General features: G+C 29.5%; 1 protein-coding gene across 3 annotated transcripts in view; it reads right to left on the bottom strand.

Moving 5' to 3' along the window:
• Positions 1-5,059: 5,059 nt before the first annotated feature.
• The window catches only part of LOC107450105 (leucine-rich repeat-containing protein 59), a 17,981-nt gene continuing 3,407 nt past the window's right edge, over positions 5,060-19,633 (bottom strand). For all 3 annotated transcript variants that reach the window (XM_016065842.3, XM_043042125.2, XM_043042124.2), the window contains exons 3-7: positions 15,316-15,579; positions 12,818-12,890; positions 11,537-11,698; positions 8,503-8,553; positions 5,060-5,403 (exon numbers count right to left, since the gene is read on the bottom strand). In XM_016065842.3, the coding sequence (XP_015921328.1) occupies positions 5,111-5,403; positions 8,503-8,553; positions 11,537-11,698; positions 12,818-12,890; positions 15,316-15,579 (843 nt within the window). In that variant the 3' untranslated portion in view covers positions 5,060-5,110. The remainder of the gene's footprint in view (positions 5,404-8,502; positions 8,554-11,536; positions 11,699-12,817; positions 12,891-15,315; positions 15,580-19,633) is intronic.

Below are 19,633 nucleotides of genomic sequence, written 5' to 3'. Positions count from 1 at the left end.
TTTAGTTCACTTCAATTTCTGAGTTTTATGGTTAATAAATTTTCTTCATCTATGCTTGGATTTTCTGAATTTATTTTTTTAAAGTCATTTTGTTCAAGCTCTCTCTCATTTTCAGCTTCAATTGGTAACTGACTCATTGTATCAATCAAAGGTATTTCTGCAGAATCTTCACAACTAATTAGAGGTTTCTCATCAAATATTACATCTCGAGAACAGATAACATTTGATTGCTTTCTTATCCAATTTTCTACGTTTCTGACTAGGTATATGGACATAACATGATGATCCTACTAATCGCACAAGTTTATTTTGAGCCTTTGCCCCAACCATAATTCATAAGAGCTTATATTTAGTAATGAACTTTTTCCTGTTTTGTTTAATATGTACACAGATGTATTTATCAGTTCTGCCCATTATGATGAAGGAAAATTTATTTCTGAATTGGAATTCTTCAAAGTTTCCAACCATTTCTACTAAAGTCCTATTCTCTTGTTCACTGCCACCATTCTGCCGAGGCCTATAAGATACAATACCATACCATAGAGTACAGCCATACCTTGAGTACTTGTTACCAATTTTTAACCAACTTTCTTCTGTTGTTGAAACGAATCTACTGTTTTTATCCTGTGCTATTACTGAAAATAGGTTTTTCTTAATATCTGGGACTGACCAAACTTCTTTACGTTCTTGGAATTGTCTCTCACATTTAATTTTCTTTTAAGTGCCTCTGCCAACTGGTAGTATTTTACCACTAGCAGCAGTAATTCTATGCAGGGATTAAAAAAAATTGAAGAATTTACTATTACTGGTGACATGTTTTAAAGCAACATTTTCTATAACCCAATCGTAGCTGTTTTATAATCGCTATTTTGAAACTTTTAAATTTGCTTTGGCTTAGCTGGCCTATCATGGGCACTCCACTTTCAACAGACTTTCACCCAGCGACCATTTTGATGACAGTAGTTGCCCTTTGCAATTTGTCTTTTACATTTAAAAATCGGCTTGGCTCTAGTTACGTTTGTTTCTAATGCTTTTTAATTTAATGATTCACTAAAATATGAATCTTTCTTTATCTCTCCTGCATCAACTGTGTTGTTAGTTCAACTAGAGCTCTTTTGTTCATTACTCAAAAGTATCAACTTGATTTATAGGTGCAATAATTGAGATGAAGAGTGCCTTAAAATTTTGCGAATTAGCAACATTTCTGGTAGTCAGTTTTCCTTTTTAACTCTGAAGACCATTATTCAAATCATTCCATAAATGTTTGAGAGGTGATAAATGAGCTGACATATTATCATCGGACCAACTGAATTTAAAGAAGTGAAGACGACTGTTATAGAGCTGGTTGTCAGACGCTTAAGTTCAAGCCAAACTTCACCTGTGCTATCAAATCTCATTACCTTTTGAAATGTGTCTTCTGTTATGGATTTGGTCAACAACGTCATAGCACAGTTATTTGCCTAATTAAAATCTCTGAGGTCATCCTTATATTTCTTTTTGATAGTTTCAGAAGCTGTTGGCTCAGGCAGTTCTGGATTGTGCATCTTTCCTTCAACAACTTCCAGAGCATCTGCTTGATAGTTCATAACAAATGTAATTCTGTATTTCAAATAGCCCAATCACTTTTGGCACTTAATGGTTTCACTTGGATTTTTCCTTGATCCATTACATAAACTAATTGCAGACTTTTGGAATATGAATTGACTTAGCCCTAACACCGCTGCTTAACCATTGCTAAACTCAATTATTTTAACTTCCCATAAATAGGCCCATAACCAGTCGAAATTAATGAATTATACAAGTATTAACTGAATCTAACATCTTAAAAGTGAAACTGTTTCTTCATAGTATTTTTCACTTTCTTTAGCATCTGCACCTATTTAAAATTTCTTGATCGCTAAAATTCTCTGATCATTTGCATCACAATTGAACCACTATGTTTTTCATCTACATTTTCTCCTCCCAAAATATTTTTTACAAAATCAAAGACAGACATTTCTTCTAAAAAAAATTTTGCCAAAATATTTCCCCTGTTCTGTAAAATCTTTTCCCAGGATTTTGTTAACATTGAATTTTGACCAACTCCCAAACAGCATTTATGTTATAAATGCAGTCGAGAATTGTATAATATTTCCAAAAGCCTTTTAGATCAGTTCCCCCTTCAATTCTCATTTTTAATAAGCTCTTTGACACTTCTTTCTCATTGACGCAATTATGCCTTGATCTATGGATTGAATTAGAGCTGTGACATATGGAGGCAAAAGCTTTACCAGAAAAATCCCATCTTGGCACTGCAAAACTCTTCCCAGGGTGAGCTGTAGCATTACTGATCAGCAGCACAGTTTTCTTTGGTACATTTTGACATTCTGAATGTTCGTTAATTTGAGGAGTAAATTTTTTATCAAACCTTTCTTTGATGAAAATGGTGTACTGGAAGGTTGTCTGCTTTTGTCCCTTTAAATTATCTCAGTTTTTTTTAAAAATTTTCCCATTACTGCCAGTTTCAGTTTCTGAGATCATGCAGCATTGCTGCATGTCATTGTTATTCCTTTACTGAAAGTATGTCATGAAGCTTGCTGTTCATTTTCATATTGAAACGTCCGTGTTGGCAATAATTTCCAATACAGTCAAGATTCGTCGGCATTGTATGTTTGCTAGTACGTTGTTCTCAAAACTCTTAAAATAGTTCTATCATCTATTAATTTTCAATTCTAAATGCTATGTTGTTTATCATTGCAAAAAAAAAAGAAAAAAAAAGAAGTAAAGCACGGATGATCCGCAAAGTAAATTATCCACCAGAGGATAATCGAGAGTTTACTGTATATAAATAATAAAGTAAACAAAATACTACTCGCCAAATAATATAGTCCTACAAAAAAGGACTTGTTTTTTAAAACATGTGCAAACAATAAAATCTATTCATATTAGATACAACTTAGCATACTGGTGCACGTTTGGTACAATAACTCATATATTTACGTGTGTGTTTGAAACAATAATTCAATGAATAAATTCATAATAAAGCTATAATTTCATATTTTAAAACAAGGACTCATCTTACCCTATATAATTGCCTTTTAAAAAATGTTCAGTTTAAATTTAATTCACTGTATATATTATAATGTATTTAAACTTTAAATTAAAAATGCTTGAAAATAGTTTAAGAAATCAGCTTAGAAGCGTATGAACTAGGAATTGTGTTATAACTCCAAGGAAATAAGATTTTAAATAGGCATTATAATTTCTATACTTTGTTGCAAGGTAAGAAAAAATCATCATTTCTATCAAGAGAGCCTGTTTACAGACACACTAGATGGATATCAACAATGCCAACTCTTGAAATGACATTGCACTACTTTCTTTTTGCTTGCTTTCTTAGATCGTGTGATATGAGGAAAACAAAATTTATTGAATAATCAATAAACAAATAATAAGATTATTAAAATATTACATCTAAAAATCGTAATAATTTTATGCCTTTCTGTTTGCATTCAAAGAAACAGATGAAAAAATAATAAATATTGTTTCTTGCAAATCATTTGTTTGTGGCAAAATAAAAGTAAAAACTCTTTATCGCTTTTGATTTGTTAAAAGCATGTCAGCATAAGACCTGCCATTTATAGAGGTCCAATAAAATTCAATGCTCCTGCAACGTCATATAGCTAATTCTTTCTCAAAAATGAATGCACTCCTTATTTATTAAAATATGTCGTCAAGTAAGACTACAAAACTCTACTTTTTAATAAATATATATCATAAAAGATGGCACAAATTAATTTTCTGTATAATGTGTTTAACTTTGAAAATCTTTTTACATTGTTAGGAAAGAATATTTGCATATATTGATAACAAAATAATACGGAACTATATCAGGGTGGCCACTCAAATCAGATTTGAAATTTCCCTGATTTTTCCAGATAAAAACTTTAAAATTTCCAGGTTTTTGTTTCTTTTTTCTTATTAAGTGTAAGATGAGTACAAGAAAAGTGCCTATATTATAAAATATTTCATTCAAAATGTTATTTTTTTAACTATCATCTTGAAAAAAATAATCTATTTTGACAATTTGGGAAGATTTTTTATTTATTTTTTAGTGTTTTGGTAAAAATTTTGAATCAAAATTCATATATTGACCAACAAAAGAGTACAATCAAATATTAATATATGGTTAGTTCTTAAAAAACCCTTTTTTTTAAAATTAAAATATGTTATAAAACGTTAAAATGAAATAGAAAAAATTAGCATTAATGCAACAATTTGTCGACAAACGTTGCTGTTAGCGATTGTAAAAAAATGTGTGATTGGTTGGTTTGCTGAGAAAAAATAATTCACAGATTTCTTTGAATGGGAATAAATACAAAAGCTTTCATAAAAAGAGTGCAATATAAAATCTATTATTATCAAATTATAACCAACTAATTTTTGAAAAAGTTTATAAAGTTAAAAATACAAAAACATTTTGTCAAAATGGAAAAAAATTACCACGAAAGCATCGAACAAATTTTAGCCGTAAATAGATTCAGTCCAAGGACAGAATTTAAAAACAGAAGCTAATGTCCTAATCCCTTCTTCCACCTCCACCACAATCTTTCCTAAACTGCACAGTCCCATAGCGGTCAAAGATTTCTACATTCGTTTAGCAACCGTGGGAGAATTTTATGTGGCATTCTAGTTTAACAGAGCTGTAATGGAGCAAATTTTGATGCAAGCAAAGCATCGCTAAGTTGATGATATTTGTACTGTTGGGAGATACATTACGGTCTAATGAAAGTGAGTATAATGGATGAAATAATTTAAATTAAGAAAATTAGTAAATAATTTAAATTAGTGAAAATAAAAAAATTAAAGAAAAAATTGCCAGCTTTTCTTTAAAATTTCCTGATTTTTCCAGGTTTTTATCCCAATTTCCCTGATTTTTCCAGTATAAAAAAATTCCCTGATAATTCCAGGTGGGTGGCCACCCTGTATATACAATCGCAAATGATAACTCAAATCTTATATTGCAATGGTTTTTTCTTAACTTACAATAGAGTATTGCTTCAATAAAACCAACTAGATATTATCTTGAATACATTTTATTTATAAATTTTAACAATATATTAATACAGGGTTAAAAGTACCCTGAAAGCATCTGTTCAATTTGACTAGCAAAATGAGTCATTGATACCATATAATAGTGTACAACCTTCAGCAAATTTTCTTTCACAATAGGAGAGTAATATGAAGTCAATTTTAGGCCATGAAGAAAATGAGCTTTTCCTTTGAGAAGAACATATTGAGATGTTGCTCTTAAGTTGTGCATATTAACAGACTTCATGTTATCACTCCATAATAGATATATAAATATTGAAGAGCATATAACCAAAAGGAAGAAAAGGAAGGCCTTGAAAGACAAGTATTTTCCTACCAATAGAAAAAAAAAGTTATTTAATTTTGTAAGATAGAGATAATAACACAAAATCGATTTAATTTATTACATTGGGTCTGTGTGAATGAAATGTCTGATGGGAAGTAACTTTGGTTATAATCCCCAATTATAAGTAAACATAATTGACTAGGAAATTTCAGATTTATGAGTCATTTTCTTTTGAACATTTTGCAGTTAATGCTCCGAACAATCACATGGAGAACATTGTCACAGAGTTACTTTACAAAGTTTTGTATAAAAGACAATGAATTTGAAAAAGGAATCACAGGTCAGCAAACAAGAAAGCAATCTGCAAAATGCGCTTTAAATTAAACTCAGAAAACGAATTATGAGATTTCAACCAATCTTGGCCGCTATCAGTATACCAGAATCTGACAATCAAACTAGTTTTGGATAGCAGACATGGAGTTTTTTCTTGCAGTACACAATGGTTTGCCAATAGCTTTGTGTAATGTTTCACACGTAAATTAGCACTTAATCAGGAAAAAAACAGCGAGTGTTTATAAGTATAAACAATAAACCTACAAATATTAATTTAGAGCAGAGACAGGAAGTGCACACAACTTTATCCAGAATAGTATTATGCAAGCTTACACACAGGTAAACATCACTAGCCTAGTTACACACATAAAAAATCACTAGTCTATATCCACACACATTTTAGTTTGACTGAAGGGAGGTTCAGCTAGACAAGAATTTGTATCAAATCTTAAAATGCTAACAATGTCTCTGAACTGTAACCATTTATAGAGCACAGAGTTTGTCATACTAGAACACAATTTGAAACATAGTTTCCTCGAAATTCAAAGCACTGTGCATTTCACTGAAGTCAAGAACAAGAGAATGCCATGCTCTAAAAATGCCTTTAAACAGAGCTTTGCCATAATTAAAGTGCTGACAAAATAAAAGTTTATAAAAATGGCAACATGAAAAAAAATTCCTTTATTCTTAAAACAAAAAAATAATGCTGAAAACTTATTTCCCATATTACCAAACTTTATAGGAAAAGATAAATCTTGTAAAAACTTTTTAATGAAGTTAATCAAAAGAGCTGAGACTGAAAAAGATGAAGAAAACAAAGGAAACATAAAACTCCTCAGCATTTAATCAAAACCTGCATCATATTCATTATTCTTGTTTTATTTTTCATCAAGATATTAGTGAATGTACAGTAATAAGTTTTAGTCAAAAAAACTTTAGGCCCAAATCAAAACACAATGAAACAAAATCCTAATTTCTCTTTATTTCAGTTTATTGGCAATTTAATATTATTCTCAACCTCATCTCCTTCCTTTCAGAGGTGGGGGGAATTTCCTGTTCTCTTGAAACCTAAGCTTGATACAAATGCATGTTGGAGCTATTGCTGTCTTCACTTTAACAATTAGGGGAGGGGTGAAGCTCTTTCCTTATTAAGTGCTTATATATATATATATATATATATAGATTTGAGTGACATTTAATTTAAAGACCAGAGCACTTATCAGCAATTGATTGGTATTTCATAGTATCTTCTGTAAAAGAGAAGAAAATCTTGTTTTTTAAACTTCCGATAAACTACTAGAATCGATTATTCAAATTAGTCCAATTTGGGATAGTCATTTATTGTACTGGATTTTTGGTTGTCACCATTTAAGTGTCATTTTTTTTCAAGATATTTCATTTACACTGACCCAATATTATGTTTACCTTATCTTTCAGTCAAGACGAAATAAATTTTAATTAGGCGGCTTGTTAACCTTTTGCTTACGGCTGGTACAATTGATGGTCTAGAATAGCAGGTGCTATCAGGTGTTGTAAGTAAGAGGTTAAAATCCTTCTATTGTTTTCAACTTAGATGCACGGTTTAGTTTTTTGTTGTAGTTTCCTTACATTTTGTATTTAAGAAATTTTATGACAGATGATCATTCTATAGTAAAACATTTTTCAAAAGAGATGGTAAATAAAAGCATTTTATATTGGATACAAATGCACATGATACTTCAAAACTTTCAGATATTTTTTTATGAATTGAAAGCAATAAAACATGTAAGTTATAATTTTAGATAGGTACTTTTATACTAATTGAGTACCTAATTCTAGATTTTTTAGTTTAAAATGATAAAAGCTGCTTTCAATTTGCAAGCTATGAAAAAAAATTCTTTTAATCTAAAAACATGCAGATATGTAACATTAAATAAACTGTATGAAATAGTTGATCTCAGAATTCTATATCGTAATTTTATGGGAAAAACTGGAAGAAACCTTAAAGTAATGTCCTGTTATATCCCCTATTTTTTAGGGTGACATTTTATCTTATGTGTTTGTAGGATAACGTTGAGAAACAACTAAGTCATATGTTTATATATTTGTGTAGATAGAGATGCTTATTTAATATTTCCTCTCAGCCAACATCCCTAGAACAACTAGGAAGATAGTACAATTATCATTTTATTCTGTGCCATTAATATTTATGAGAATGGAGATATACTTTAGGAGAGAAGAAAAAGAATTCTCAGCACAAATGTTAGGAAATTAATAAAATATATGCTTAAGGGCAATAACCAGTTGGAAAGGGGAAGAGAGATCACATTGGTGAGGAGAGGGAGAGCCAATATTGTAGCCTAATGCACCTTTCAGACGTAAAGAGCATCAAAGCAAGGCAAAACTGTTTAATGGCACAAAAGCTGGATATAGCTACATTGTACAAAACTCAAAATCATATTGTAACAAAAACATTGGTGTAGTTTAAAAGCAAATTCAACGTCATACCAATTAAAGCCAAGAGACAGGAAAAATAATTTACAATACCAGCCTAACTGTTGAAAAGTTCAAATAGAATATACTACCTCATATACTCTATTTTCTCACCATTCCAAATTTTAATTTCAACAAGTATTGGTTAATACTTTGAAATAATGAAATACATACCAACTTTTTGAACACTCCACCTTACCCACCACTTTTTGAACACCATACATTCCCACCTTTCCTAACTCATGCACACAAAAATTAAAACAGTTTCAATAATATTAGATTATTAAAAAATAAAATTAAACTATGGAAAAAACTGAACCATTATATTGCAAATCATATACCTTTAGTTGAACTCTGTTCCATATCATTTTCACTTTCATATCCGTTTATCCCTAAAAAAATATGATTAAAGGAAAACATTGTTAGTTGCAGAAGTACTTTTATAATTATAGAACTTTAGAATTTTGATTTGAAAGTAAAAGTTTTTTTTTTCTTCCAGCATTGCATTGATGTATTTTCACAATAAAATAAGTTAATTAAAGAGCAAATAATTAAGATCAATTATAACAATTTCTAATAAAATGATAATAATTAAGTTGTACATTTTGGCTTATTTGTTATTCATTAAAAAAACTTCAGTGATGAGAAAAATCATTGATAGAGATACATACTATAATAGCACTGCCCTTGTGTTCAATAAAAGAAAGAAAATGAACTTCAGCTTTCTTTCATAAGTTTTATATATTATAACATCTAAAGCTATTTTTTAAAAACTATAGTGTAGACATAGAACAATTTGAAAAAAAAAAGAATTTAAAAAAGTGATTAAAAATTTGCAAACTGTTATTAAAAATGCTTCTTTTAGTTTTCAAAAAAAAGTACTACAAATACAAGTTCAATAATTTATTCAATACTACTGATCTGAAGATCATTAGAATGAAGTTTAAAATTTTAACATTATGTAAACTTAAATCGTAAAAAAAGAATTATAATAAAAATTATAATCTTTCAAGCTACAATCAATGCAAACAAAAAACATTGCTATACTGTTGTATTAATATTTTGCAAAATTCAAACATTTTAGTTGTTCAGAGTAATAAATTAAAAAATGAAATCTTCATATCAAAAAATAATGAAAAAGCATTATCACAGACAGAAAAAATTTCACCTTTTAAAATTTAAAAAAAAAGTTACATTTAAAAACAAATTATAATTTTTTATTTGTTAGGGTTGAGGGGCAAAAATGCTTTTTCTAAAATCCTTTCTACTACAGTAAAATTTTTTAACGTATCTAATGGATGTAAGCAAATTAAATATGACTCAATGCATTAATTTAAGTATTTAGAAAATGATTATTTACTATCTTACTATTAATGAGAGTCATTTTCTCTCGATCAAATAGAAATCCAGTACTTTATTTCGAAATTTCAAACACAGAAACTATTTCTTTAACCTTTTCATCAATTTTTAATTTAATTTAATCTTAAATTGTTTGATTTGTTTAAATTAGTAATCAGGTAAGGTAGAGATGCACTTTTTGCTAGTATTTATTATAGTTGTTTATTCTTTGGATCCCTGGCTGTGGGGCGTGAAACCTCACTCTGTGAAGGAGATGAGTTTTTTTTTCTTTCATTATACTCCCCAATTTACAATAGGGATAAGGTCTATTCAACAAATTCAGAAAACGCTTTTCAAAGAGCTTTTCGCAACTCAATAAATTGAAGTTAAACAAGCATATATAAAGTTAATAAGTCTAGAGGCAGCTGAACTCAGACTTCCACTTTTCAGTTTTGTTCTCACTAAAGTTATCTTCCCTGGCCTTTGGAGGGATTTAACCCTCCCTCTACCCACTTTACTACTTTTGAGATATGTGCTCCTCTTGTAATAGGAGAGCACAAATGTTGCACAATTTGTGCTAAAAGTAATAAAAAAAATTTTGGCCTTGACTTTTAGCACTGAAAAGATTGAGATTTCCCTAAGGAAAAAACATTTGAGAGTGTGCTTTACGGCAGATTTTCATTGTTTAGATCACTTTTTCTGGTAAGAAAATTAATTTGCTTCGGTAAAAATTGAACAGAAGTAAAATATTTTAATTTTCAGAAAAAATAATAATATCTAAAAAATATCTGTCGATTTGGCACATTTCAGATAATATACCTATGGCAAAAGTCGCACATGCCATACCCTAGATTTTCCACTGAATATACAAGTATTACTAGGGTTTAAGTCAGTATGGCGACAATTGTTGCCAAACGTTCTACAAATGTTAGTAAAATCATATGCATGGGCGACAAATTTGTTGCCTTGAAATTTGTAATTCACAAAATAGTTTTTTCGCATTGAATTCCATGCATTTAAAAAGATCTTAAGATACTAATTTTATTATTCTACGTGCAGTACAGAATTCAAATGTATGGTATTCAAATGGAATAACTTAAAGTATCTGGTACAAATTATTTTTAAATTTAAATGTTGAAATTTCAAATTTACATATTGTTCTGTGCTTTGCATTCATATACTGATAGTGTAATTGTTCATCAATAAAATAATATTTTTTTTGCTTTTAGAATATTTAAACTTTTATGATTTTTATATAATTAATTTTTAATATAATATTTTGATAGCTCTTGCTGTCTCTGGTCCATGTCCATAAAATAGTAAATTTATATTTTAGCATTAATAGTTAAATATATAGAGAATAAATTTTTTTCATTTATTTTAATATAAAGGAGCTTTAACAATCTGCTCATTAACATAATACGGCATTAAACAAATATACCATGAAAATATTTTAAATAAATGCTAAATATTTTTTGTTAATTTTTTTTAACATAAAAAAACCATTTCAAAAATATGAAAATAATAAATGAAAACATAATGTGCATAGATTAAACAAATTTGTTCACACTGGTGTAAGAAAAAAATCTAAACATAAACTGAAAAATATAGTATATAACGCAGGATAGCACATAATTTCTATTTATGCTTTTAATTGTGAAGCTTAATGCATCTTTAACAAGATAAAAAAAAAGTTTTAAGTAGCGTGTAACAATAGTTTAGTTATTTCAGTTCACAAGTTTGTGCCAGTACTAACCAGATTTTGTGACTCTTTTGCAAGGAAAATGGTTTATTTCTGTCATAATACGAAGCGAAATCAATTTTAACTTTCTTTTAAATATTTTATTTACAAATAAAAGAAGAAAATAGATATATATTCTCTTTTTCCATCTACATAAACGAGCTATTGCTAAATGTAAATAAGAATTGCTAGATTAAGTAAACTATCTTCATGCGTTTTGGTTTCGTAATATCTATTAAAAAATTGAAAATGTCATACACAGAAAACATGATTAAATGACAGAAAATATAGATTACTTGAAGCGTTTCCATGGTCATTCTGCTGTTCTTTCTCAAGTAATAATTGAGCTTCTCTCTTAGCTTTGGACTCAGCTTTTCTTTTTTCTCTTTCTAATTTTTTTGACCTGCGCTGTTCTTCAAGTTCTTTATCAATTAAGGCTTGTTTAGCAGATTCTTTTTCTAAAAGAAAAGTATGAAAAGAAATGGAAAATATTATCTACTATTTTCAGTGCAAAAGGCAATGAAATGGACAAAAGTTATAAAACTTAAATTGTCTAAAGCAGCAATTAAAATAAAAAATACTGAAATAGTATGGGGACCTTAATCAAGAGAGTTGATGGCAAATCTTAAATTGATAAGTTGTGATAAGTTACGAAAAACTGATAAAATTAAGTTTTTAATTTGATTATTCCAAGTGTTCTACTTAGTTTATTAAAATTAGAATTTTACTATCTTAAGCATAAAAAATAGTAATCAAATATTTAGAGAGCATAATCCTATATCTAGGTCTCATCACATATACAAAATTAAGAACTGGGGGAATTCAGCCATTTTCTTAATAAGAGTTTGGGTGGCAAATAGTAATCATTCAAATGGACCCTGAATACTCTGCAAATTGCCAGGGCATTTAATGTAATGTTATTAGGGAAACTTTGCACACCCGGCTTTCTAATTTACTGAAAAAGAAAGCAATAAAAACATATTTAAACACTACAAGCCTTTCTTTTTTGCTTGGAAATTTACAGTTGGGCAAAATACGCTCGAACATTGAAAAAATAATTGCACAATTAGAATCTTAGCTAAACTTCACAAATGGTCCCACAGATGCAGAAATTAAAAAGAAATCACACATAGTCAGGTTAAGTTTGAAAATGTGCAAAAAGTTGGACCTTGATTGGCTATAATCCCTGATGCAGATGGATTGATTTATTCCTCTTTCTGTTTTTCTTTTTTTGACATTATCAGAACAGTAAAGAGAGAGAGAAGAGTATTTTTCGTTACAAATTTCAATAAAGATTGTTTTCCTTTCTGCCCTTTAGTGAGAAGGGTAACCCTGTTACTAAATTTTTACCATTCTCTCCAAAGTTAAAACAGAGATGTTAACAACCCTAAAAATGGTTTCAACAGTTTAATGCAGGTTTAGTAATTTTTTTATTTCACCATTTATCATGTTCAGAACATATAAATCTTAAAAGATTGGAAATTATGTATACAAACACTAAATAATCTGAACAAATACAAATTTCTTTTAAAAAAAGAAAACAATTTATGGAGAATGTGATAGAGAATGATAAATACCTCTAACTGCTTTTAATTTTTTCTGTTTTTCTCGCTCTAAATCAGAATCAATTGCTTGCATATAAGAAACAACCTAAAATGTAAAGTTCATAGTAATTTATTATAAAGATATATATATATATAACTCGTGGCTAAAAAGCTAAGTAAGGTATTTAGGAGGGAAAAGAAGTTTTCATCGGGACAAGGTAGAAACTAGGTTTCAAACAGTACAAGCAATGGGGAAAATAAAAACCAACAAATAATATTAATCATATATTTATTTATTAGCAGGTAGTGGTTTATTACTTATATCTGATACAAATTATATTATATTATATACACATATGCAAGTTAAGTAACAAACCATAGAACAAGTGATATTATGAAGCTACCACCTGAATTTTGATAGTAAAACTAATTTCTTCAAAAACAAAAAAAAGCAAGTTTTTTTTTTTTTTTTTTTTTTAACTTTTAAAAACCTATAATGAACTAGATTTTCAATATGAGCTAATAATAATTAATTTAATATTAAAATCATTAATGAAATTATTACAAAAATAATCAATATATATCATATTATTGCAACTGTATGTAAATTGAAGTCTCATATCAAGAATCATCGGGACTTCGGCAAGTCTGGAAAATAGATTTTTCCAGATAAGTCTTGAAGGCAAACATCAAAACAGCCTTACTCAATAAAAAATAACAAAAGACAATAATTGACATCAATTCCAATCAACAAAAAATAAACCCACACTGTTTCCATGGTTTCGCAATTTTTGTTACAGATTTCCTCATGGTTTTTAAAATCTCGATATTTTAATATGCCATTATAACATGTTGCGAATTTCTAATCACCTATTTCAGTTGGTAGTCATTTCTCGATCCACTCGATTAGCAACAATTAAACATTGGATCTACTTGGCTTTGAAGATCGTTTTTCGGTAGCTATTAAAAACGGATTTTCACCTGGTTTCTAAAATGTCAATGTTTTAATACGTTATTATTTTGTCCAACAAAATTTCAATCCCACATTTCGCATTTAATTATTGACAATTCACTCACAATTCCACGTAAAATTAGGGTCAAATTTCTGTCAGTTATTTCTACAGACTTTCAAAGTTTTTTAATGATGCAGTATCATATATATGGGAAATTTTGAATTGGGCACTTGCAGAATTACTTTTTTATGCACTTGATTTATGATGATTTTATTGTGCACATGGTTTTGTCAATCACACTTTGGAATTTCTACCTAGTTTTTAACATTTTGATTTAGTTTTTAATATAATATTATTATGATCGAATCACGCTTCTGAATAAAAATGTAATAACCCATTTTAGTCGAAACTATTTCATCTCAAATCTGAAATTTTTTCAAAATTAAGAAATTTTTGTGCACTCTGCAATTGAATGTGTGATTTGTAAGAGTAATAATCCTTTTATGCGAGGAATGAGAAAAAATACTTAATTTTTTCACGCTGTAGTGAAATGCTGAATTTTGTTTATGTGATTTTCATTTTTATTCCTGATTATAGTGGAAATTGGATTAAAAACGAACAAAATTTCGAAGTCAGGTAAAAATCATGAAGAAGCAGAAAAGAGGAGGATTCTCCCTTTATTTTTTTTAAACAAATTGTAAGTGTAAAAAAAAATAAATAAAATTTTTTGAAAAGAGTTTTTTGTTTGATACAATATTTGATTGCTAAAAAGTGTCTGGAAAAAATATCTATCAGATAAACAGACTTCCAGAGATGGGACTTTGTATTGTATACATACATATATATACTTTTATTTTATAATTGTTGTTGAACAGCCGGCCCAATTTTTGGGCTTACAACTATTAATGTTCAACTCCGTAACCTTGTAATTTTGAACCCGATCAAGAAGACAAGGGACTTCCTGCACCAAGTATCCAAATACTTGATCCAGGACATTTTGAGACATTTAGACACTTTCCTTTTGAGGACGAACTAACCCGCATTTGTGATACATGGAGAGGAAAACCAAGAAATCTTCCCATGGTTAGGCTAACGGCAAGGGGACTCTAACCCACGATCTGTCTACCACTAAGGATATTTTAAGTCAGCACTGTGGTCGGAGCAAGCCGAATGCGTAATTCGTATTCAGCAGTCGTAGCTGAGATTCAAACCCTGTTCACCTCATTGGTAGACGAATGCTCTATTCCCTGAGCCATCATGGCTAGAAAATGTTTAACAGGAAAACATTAGTAATTACAATTGGTCCTTAAAATGAGGGTATAATATGGTTCACACAATTAGTAAAGGGAAAAACTTGAAATGTTAATTCATGCACACTTGAATCCAAAAATAGAATAAGACAGTATTTGAATGAGAAAATATGAAAAAGAGTAATTCTAAATAATAAATTAAAGAGGAAGAATTAAGATAAAAAATAATAATAAACCAAGATAATTAAAGCCTGAAATTTTCATTTTATTACAATATTTTATTCAAAAGTAATAAAATTTACTAATGTAAGATAGCATATGAACATACCTTTTTGGCGCAAGCTTGGCATTCTTTTTCATCCAAACAGTCGCCAGCAACTGTCTTCAATTTGCCTTCCAAAGGATTGTTTTTCAAGTCAAGCCAACGTAAGTTCTTCAATCTACAAAAGCTTACAGGAAGAGTTACAAGCTGATTTGAATACAAATCTAAATATTGTAAGTTATGCAGATTACCAAAGTTATCAGGAAGTTCAGAAAGACTATTGGCACTCAAATCAATTTTCACCAAGTGGGTTAATGTTGAAAATTCTCTCTGCACAGAAAAATAAATATGTGTCAGTTCCACATTGAAAAAATTACAGTATTTATTTTAGTTATTTCAGCTAATAAGAAATTATGTCCAATAAATACTTAATTTTAAACTTAAAAACATTTTATTACAATATTTGATACAGATATTTTTTTTATTTCCAATGGCAAGGAAAAGGGTACAAATAGAAAGATGAAATAAATAACGAATACAAATGTACGTAGGATAACAAAGAAAGAAGACCGAAGTTATTGCCTTAAAAGTTCTCTTGCTTCCCAGTATCTTGAGGACTCAGTGTGTCCATGAAGGACCCCACATAGAAGCAGGTGGTCCCTGCTCAATTTCTCTCCAGATTTACAAATAGGACAAAAAGGCGTGGTGGAAAGGCCTATGCGGTATAAGTGAGCAGAAAGACAATCGTGGCCTGTATATAAGCGGAAGGCCGCAACTGCATCACGTCTTGGCTTGATACAGATATTGCTACGAGGTAAAGTCAAAAAGTTCTCGGAATAGGTCAATTGCAAATTATTAAAAAAAATAGAATAATAATTTTACTTTTTTGGCCTACAAAGTAATGTCCTGTACCTACACACTTCTTCCAGCATTTGTGTAATTGTTGAAAATGCTCCTAGAGTCCACTTTTTGAGAGGTCCTACAGTCGCTTCGTTGCATTTTTGATCACCTCATCTGAATTCACTAAAAGCGCCCCTTCAATTTCATTTTTAGCAGCGGAAGCAGGTGAAAATACACTTGTGTTAGGTCGAGAGAATAAGGATGGTGTGTCAGAGTGGTAACACTGTGTTGCGTAAAAGAAACAAATCCTTTGTTGTCCATTTTTCAGATCATTTTCATCTAATTATCACATAGTCATTTAAGGATCTCTAGGTAAAATTCTTTATTGATAGTTTGGCCTTTAGCAATAAATTCATAGAGAATGACACCCTCGTATCAAAAAAACCCCTCAAAAATTACTTTTCCTCGACTTTTGTCCAAGCAAAAATTTTCTTTTTTGGTGATATTTTTGCCTTTGATCCACTTGACTGACGTTCGTAAAGATACTCCATGTCTCTGTTAAAATTCTTTTAAAGTTGTCAGCTTCATCAACCATGTCAATCAAATCCCTGCACATGATCACTCTCACCTTATTTTGTTCAGGGGATAAGATTTTTGGAACCATGTGCAAAGAAAACATAATGCATATTCAAATCATCATGAAGAATGCTGCGAATACTCCCATGTGAAATATCGATTTTAAGAGGCAATAGCAATGATGGATATTTGTTTATCTGCCTGTACTTGAATGCACTCACCATTTTCATCTGCAGTGGAAGAGGATCCAATGATCACCTTGGATGTTTGTGCAACCTTCACGAAAACGCTCGTACGAAAGGCAGTTTTTTCATGGCAATGTTTTCATATAATTTCTTTTGCATTCCAAGCGTATCAGAATTATACGCTTGTAAGCGTATAAATTGATCACACCCAGTTGACAGTGAAACTACCTGAGGGGTACAAAATTTTATTCGGCCTTTTTATATTAGATTTATTTATTTTGCCACTTTTTTTATTCCATTGATTTATTTTTTACTTGGCTGCTTTATTTATTCCATTTATTTGTCTTTTATTCTGAGACATTTTTGATTAGTTATTAACTGTTCATTTTTTTATTGTTAATTGTTAGCTTGTTTTTTTAATCGTTATCAGTTGTTAGCTTGTTTTTCGTAGTTATTCATTGTTAGTTTCTTAGCATTAAGTGCTATTCTTTTGGGGGGGGAGGTGAGTGTCTTTTGTTAAAACAAAATGTTATCTAAAAGAAAAAACGAGAACAATAATCTCTCTCAGAAAAAGAAACAATTATTTCTTATTCGGAGGATTCGAATTATTTCTTCTGGAATTACTTCTTCTTTGGATTATTTCTTCTTGATTATAATATATAGATTATTATCTTAATTAAAAAAAAATAATTTAAGATGGGACAGTTTTAAATTCACCCCATCATAATCTACGATCGAAACTTAACTAAATTCATAGGTTTTCCTTAAATTAACAGTACAATTTAATTATCGCAATATATCAGGGCCACATTGGAACTTCCGAAGGAGAACCGAAATTCGGTAAATTCCGAAATACAGAATTTAGTCGGTCCAGTGAATGCCGGATTTCGGGTCCTATACAGTACTGCCAACCTCTAAAAAAATATTTCTTTTCCAACGAATACATGCACAAATGTAGGTGACTATGCCAGGAATTTATTGACTCTTCCTCATATAACAATTAAAAAAGAAACAGCTTGACTGAAATATGCATTTAACCACAAATGATAGTAATCTTTAGTTATTTTAAGGTTGGATAACAGAATTCTAGAGTAAAAATTATCTGCAGGAATTTCCACTTATAACACTAGCTATCAATAATCAGAAAGCAATTAAGCAACACAGAAATATAGAAGGCTGTTAGTACAATTCGAGTTTTATTATTAAATAGATACCAAATTAAAAATCGTAAAACACTGAACTTTTATACTTTATTATAACATGATAAAATTAAATTGATTATTTGGAATAAATGAGATAAAACATTGTTAAAACCTTAAATTACTAAAAACTTGACAACAATGCATAAGACCATAATCTGTAACACACCAAACTATTTATTGTTGGTCAATTAGTAATACGAATGCTTCATAAGATCACAGGAAAATAAATACAGTAGAGCCCCGATTATCCGAGTTTACACTTTAATCGAGCTATATTTCTAGAATTTTTTTGTTCCAGTTTATTTTTTATTTTTAAAACTACAGCTGAAAAAAATCTGATTTCAACTTCCAAACACTCAGGAAAACAATATCCAACAACTTGATTTGATGAAATAATCGTTATTATTGTCAATAATGGAAGTGAATCTAGCGAAGATGATAAAGACAGTGAGGAGGAAAATCAACACATAAAAATCCCCCATACAGATGGATTAAAAGCTATCGAAAGTGCTATTGAACAAGAGGAGACATCAGCCTTACTGTTATCCCTAAAAAAAATGGTTAAACATTGCAGCAGAAAAGCGACAAAGTAATGTAAAACAATTAAGGACTTTAAGTAAAAACTTTTTCTCAAAAAGTGTTTTCTTTAGGAGTTTTTAAGTAAGCTTTTTAATTATAATATGAATTGTATGTGGTGTATTCCAATAAATTTTATATTTGTTAAATATATTACTTTTATACCTACTCTTTTTCTTTCCTTTTACATTATCTTCGCTTCAACCGAGTTTTTCTGTTATCCGAGTTAGTCGTCATTCACATTAACTCGGATAATCGGGACTTTACTGTAACTTTTATATACAAATACCACCAGTGACAGTGCAAATTATTTACCTTCCAAAAAAATCAATAAATAAAAAAAAATACTAAAAAACAATTTTATTATAATGTAAGCACTGATAAAATTTTATTAATTAACAGGGCTTGCCAAAGAATTAAAAGGCAATTTTTGAAAGTGCGGGTTGGTTTTTTTCCTTCAAAAAATATTTTCATATTGTTGAATGTTAACGTCATTCAGACCTGTTAAAAGTTAACGCCATTAAGATTGCAAAAGTTAACGAATCAAACTAATCTGCACTCTATTTTTAATGATTTCATGGAAATTGATTTGTAAAATTAAGTGCAGAAATTAAGATTTGCAATTTTGTTTTCTTGTATATTTAAAAAAAGAAAGAGTAAATAAAGAAATTTGTCTGAAACATTGAAAAAATTATTTCAACAAGTTTTAATACTTCGCTACTAGACCAGCAAATGCGTTATATTTACTTTTATGATGCATGAACTTAAACAAAATCCTTTCCAGCAAAACCTGTTATTAGGAATCAACTTTACATAATGAAACTAAACATTAACTAATTTTAAAACAACCAAAAATTTGAACAAAAATTGAAAATTGTACATTAAGTTCCAATGTTAACTGAATAAAATGATTAATAAAATACTATATGTGGGGAGAGTGTTGTTACAGACCATGTCAACTTTCATCTATGAAAAGATACCACCATAGAATGACCGAAGTTATTG

The sequence above is a fragment of the Parasteatoda tepidariorum genome, chromosome X1, assembly GCF_043381705.1.
Source record: "Parasteatoda tepidariorum isolate YZ-2023 chromosome X1, CAS_Ptep_4.0, whole genome shotgun sequence".
Taxonomy (NCBI): Eukaryota; Metazoa; Arthropoda; class Arachnida; order Araneae; family Theridiidae; genus Parasteatoda; species Parasteatoda tepidariorum.
The sequence above is the reverse complement of the archived record's forward strand: the minus strand, read 5'-3'. Positions and strand labels throughout refer to the sequence as shown.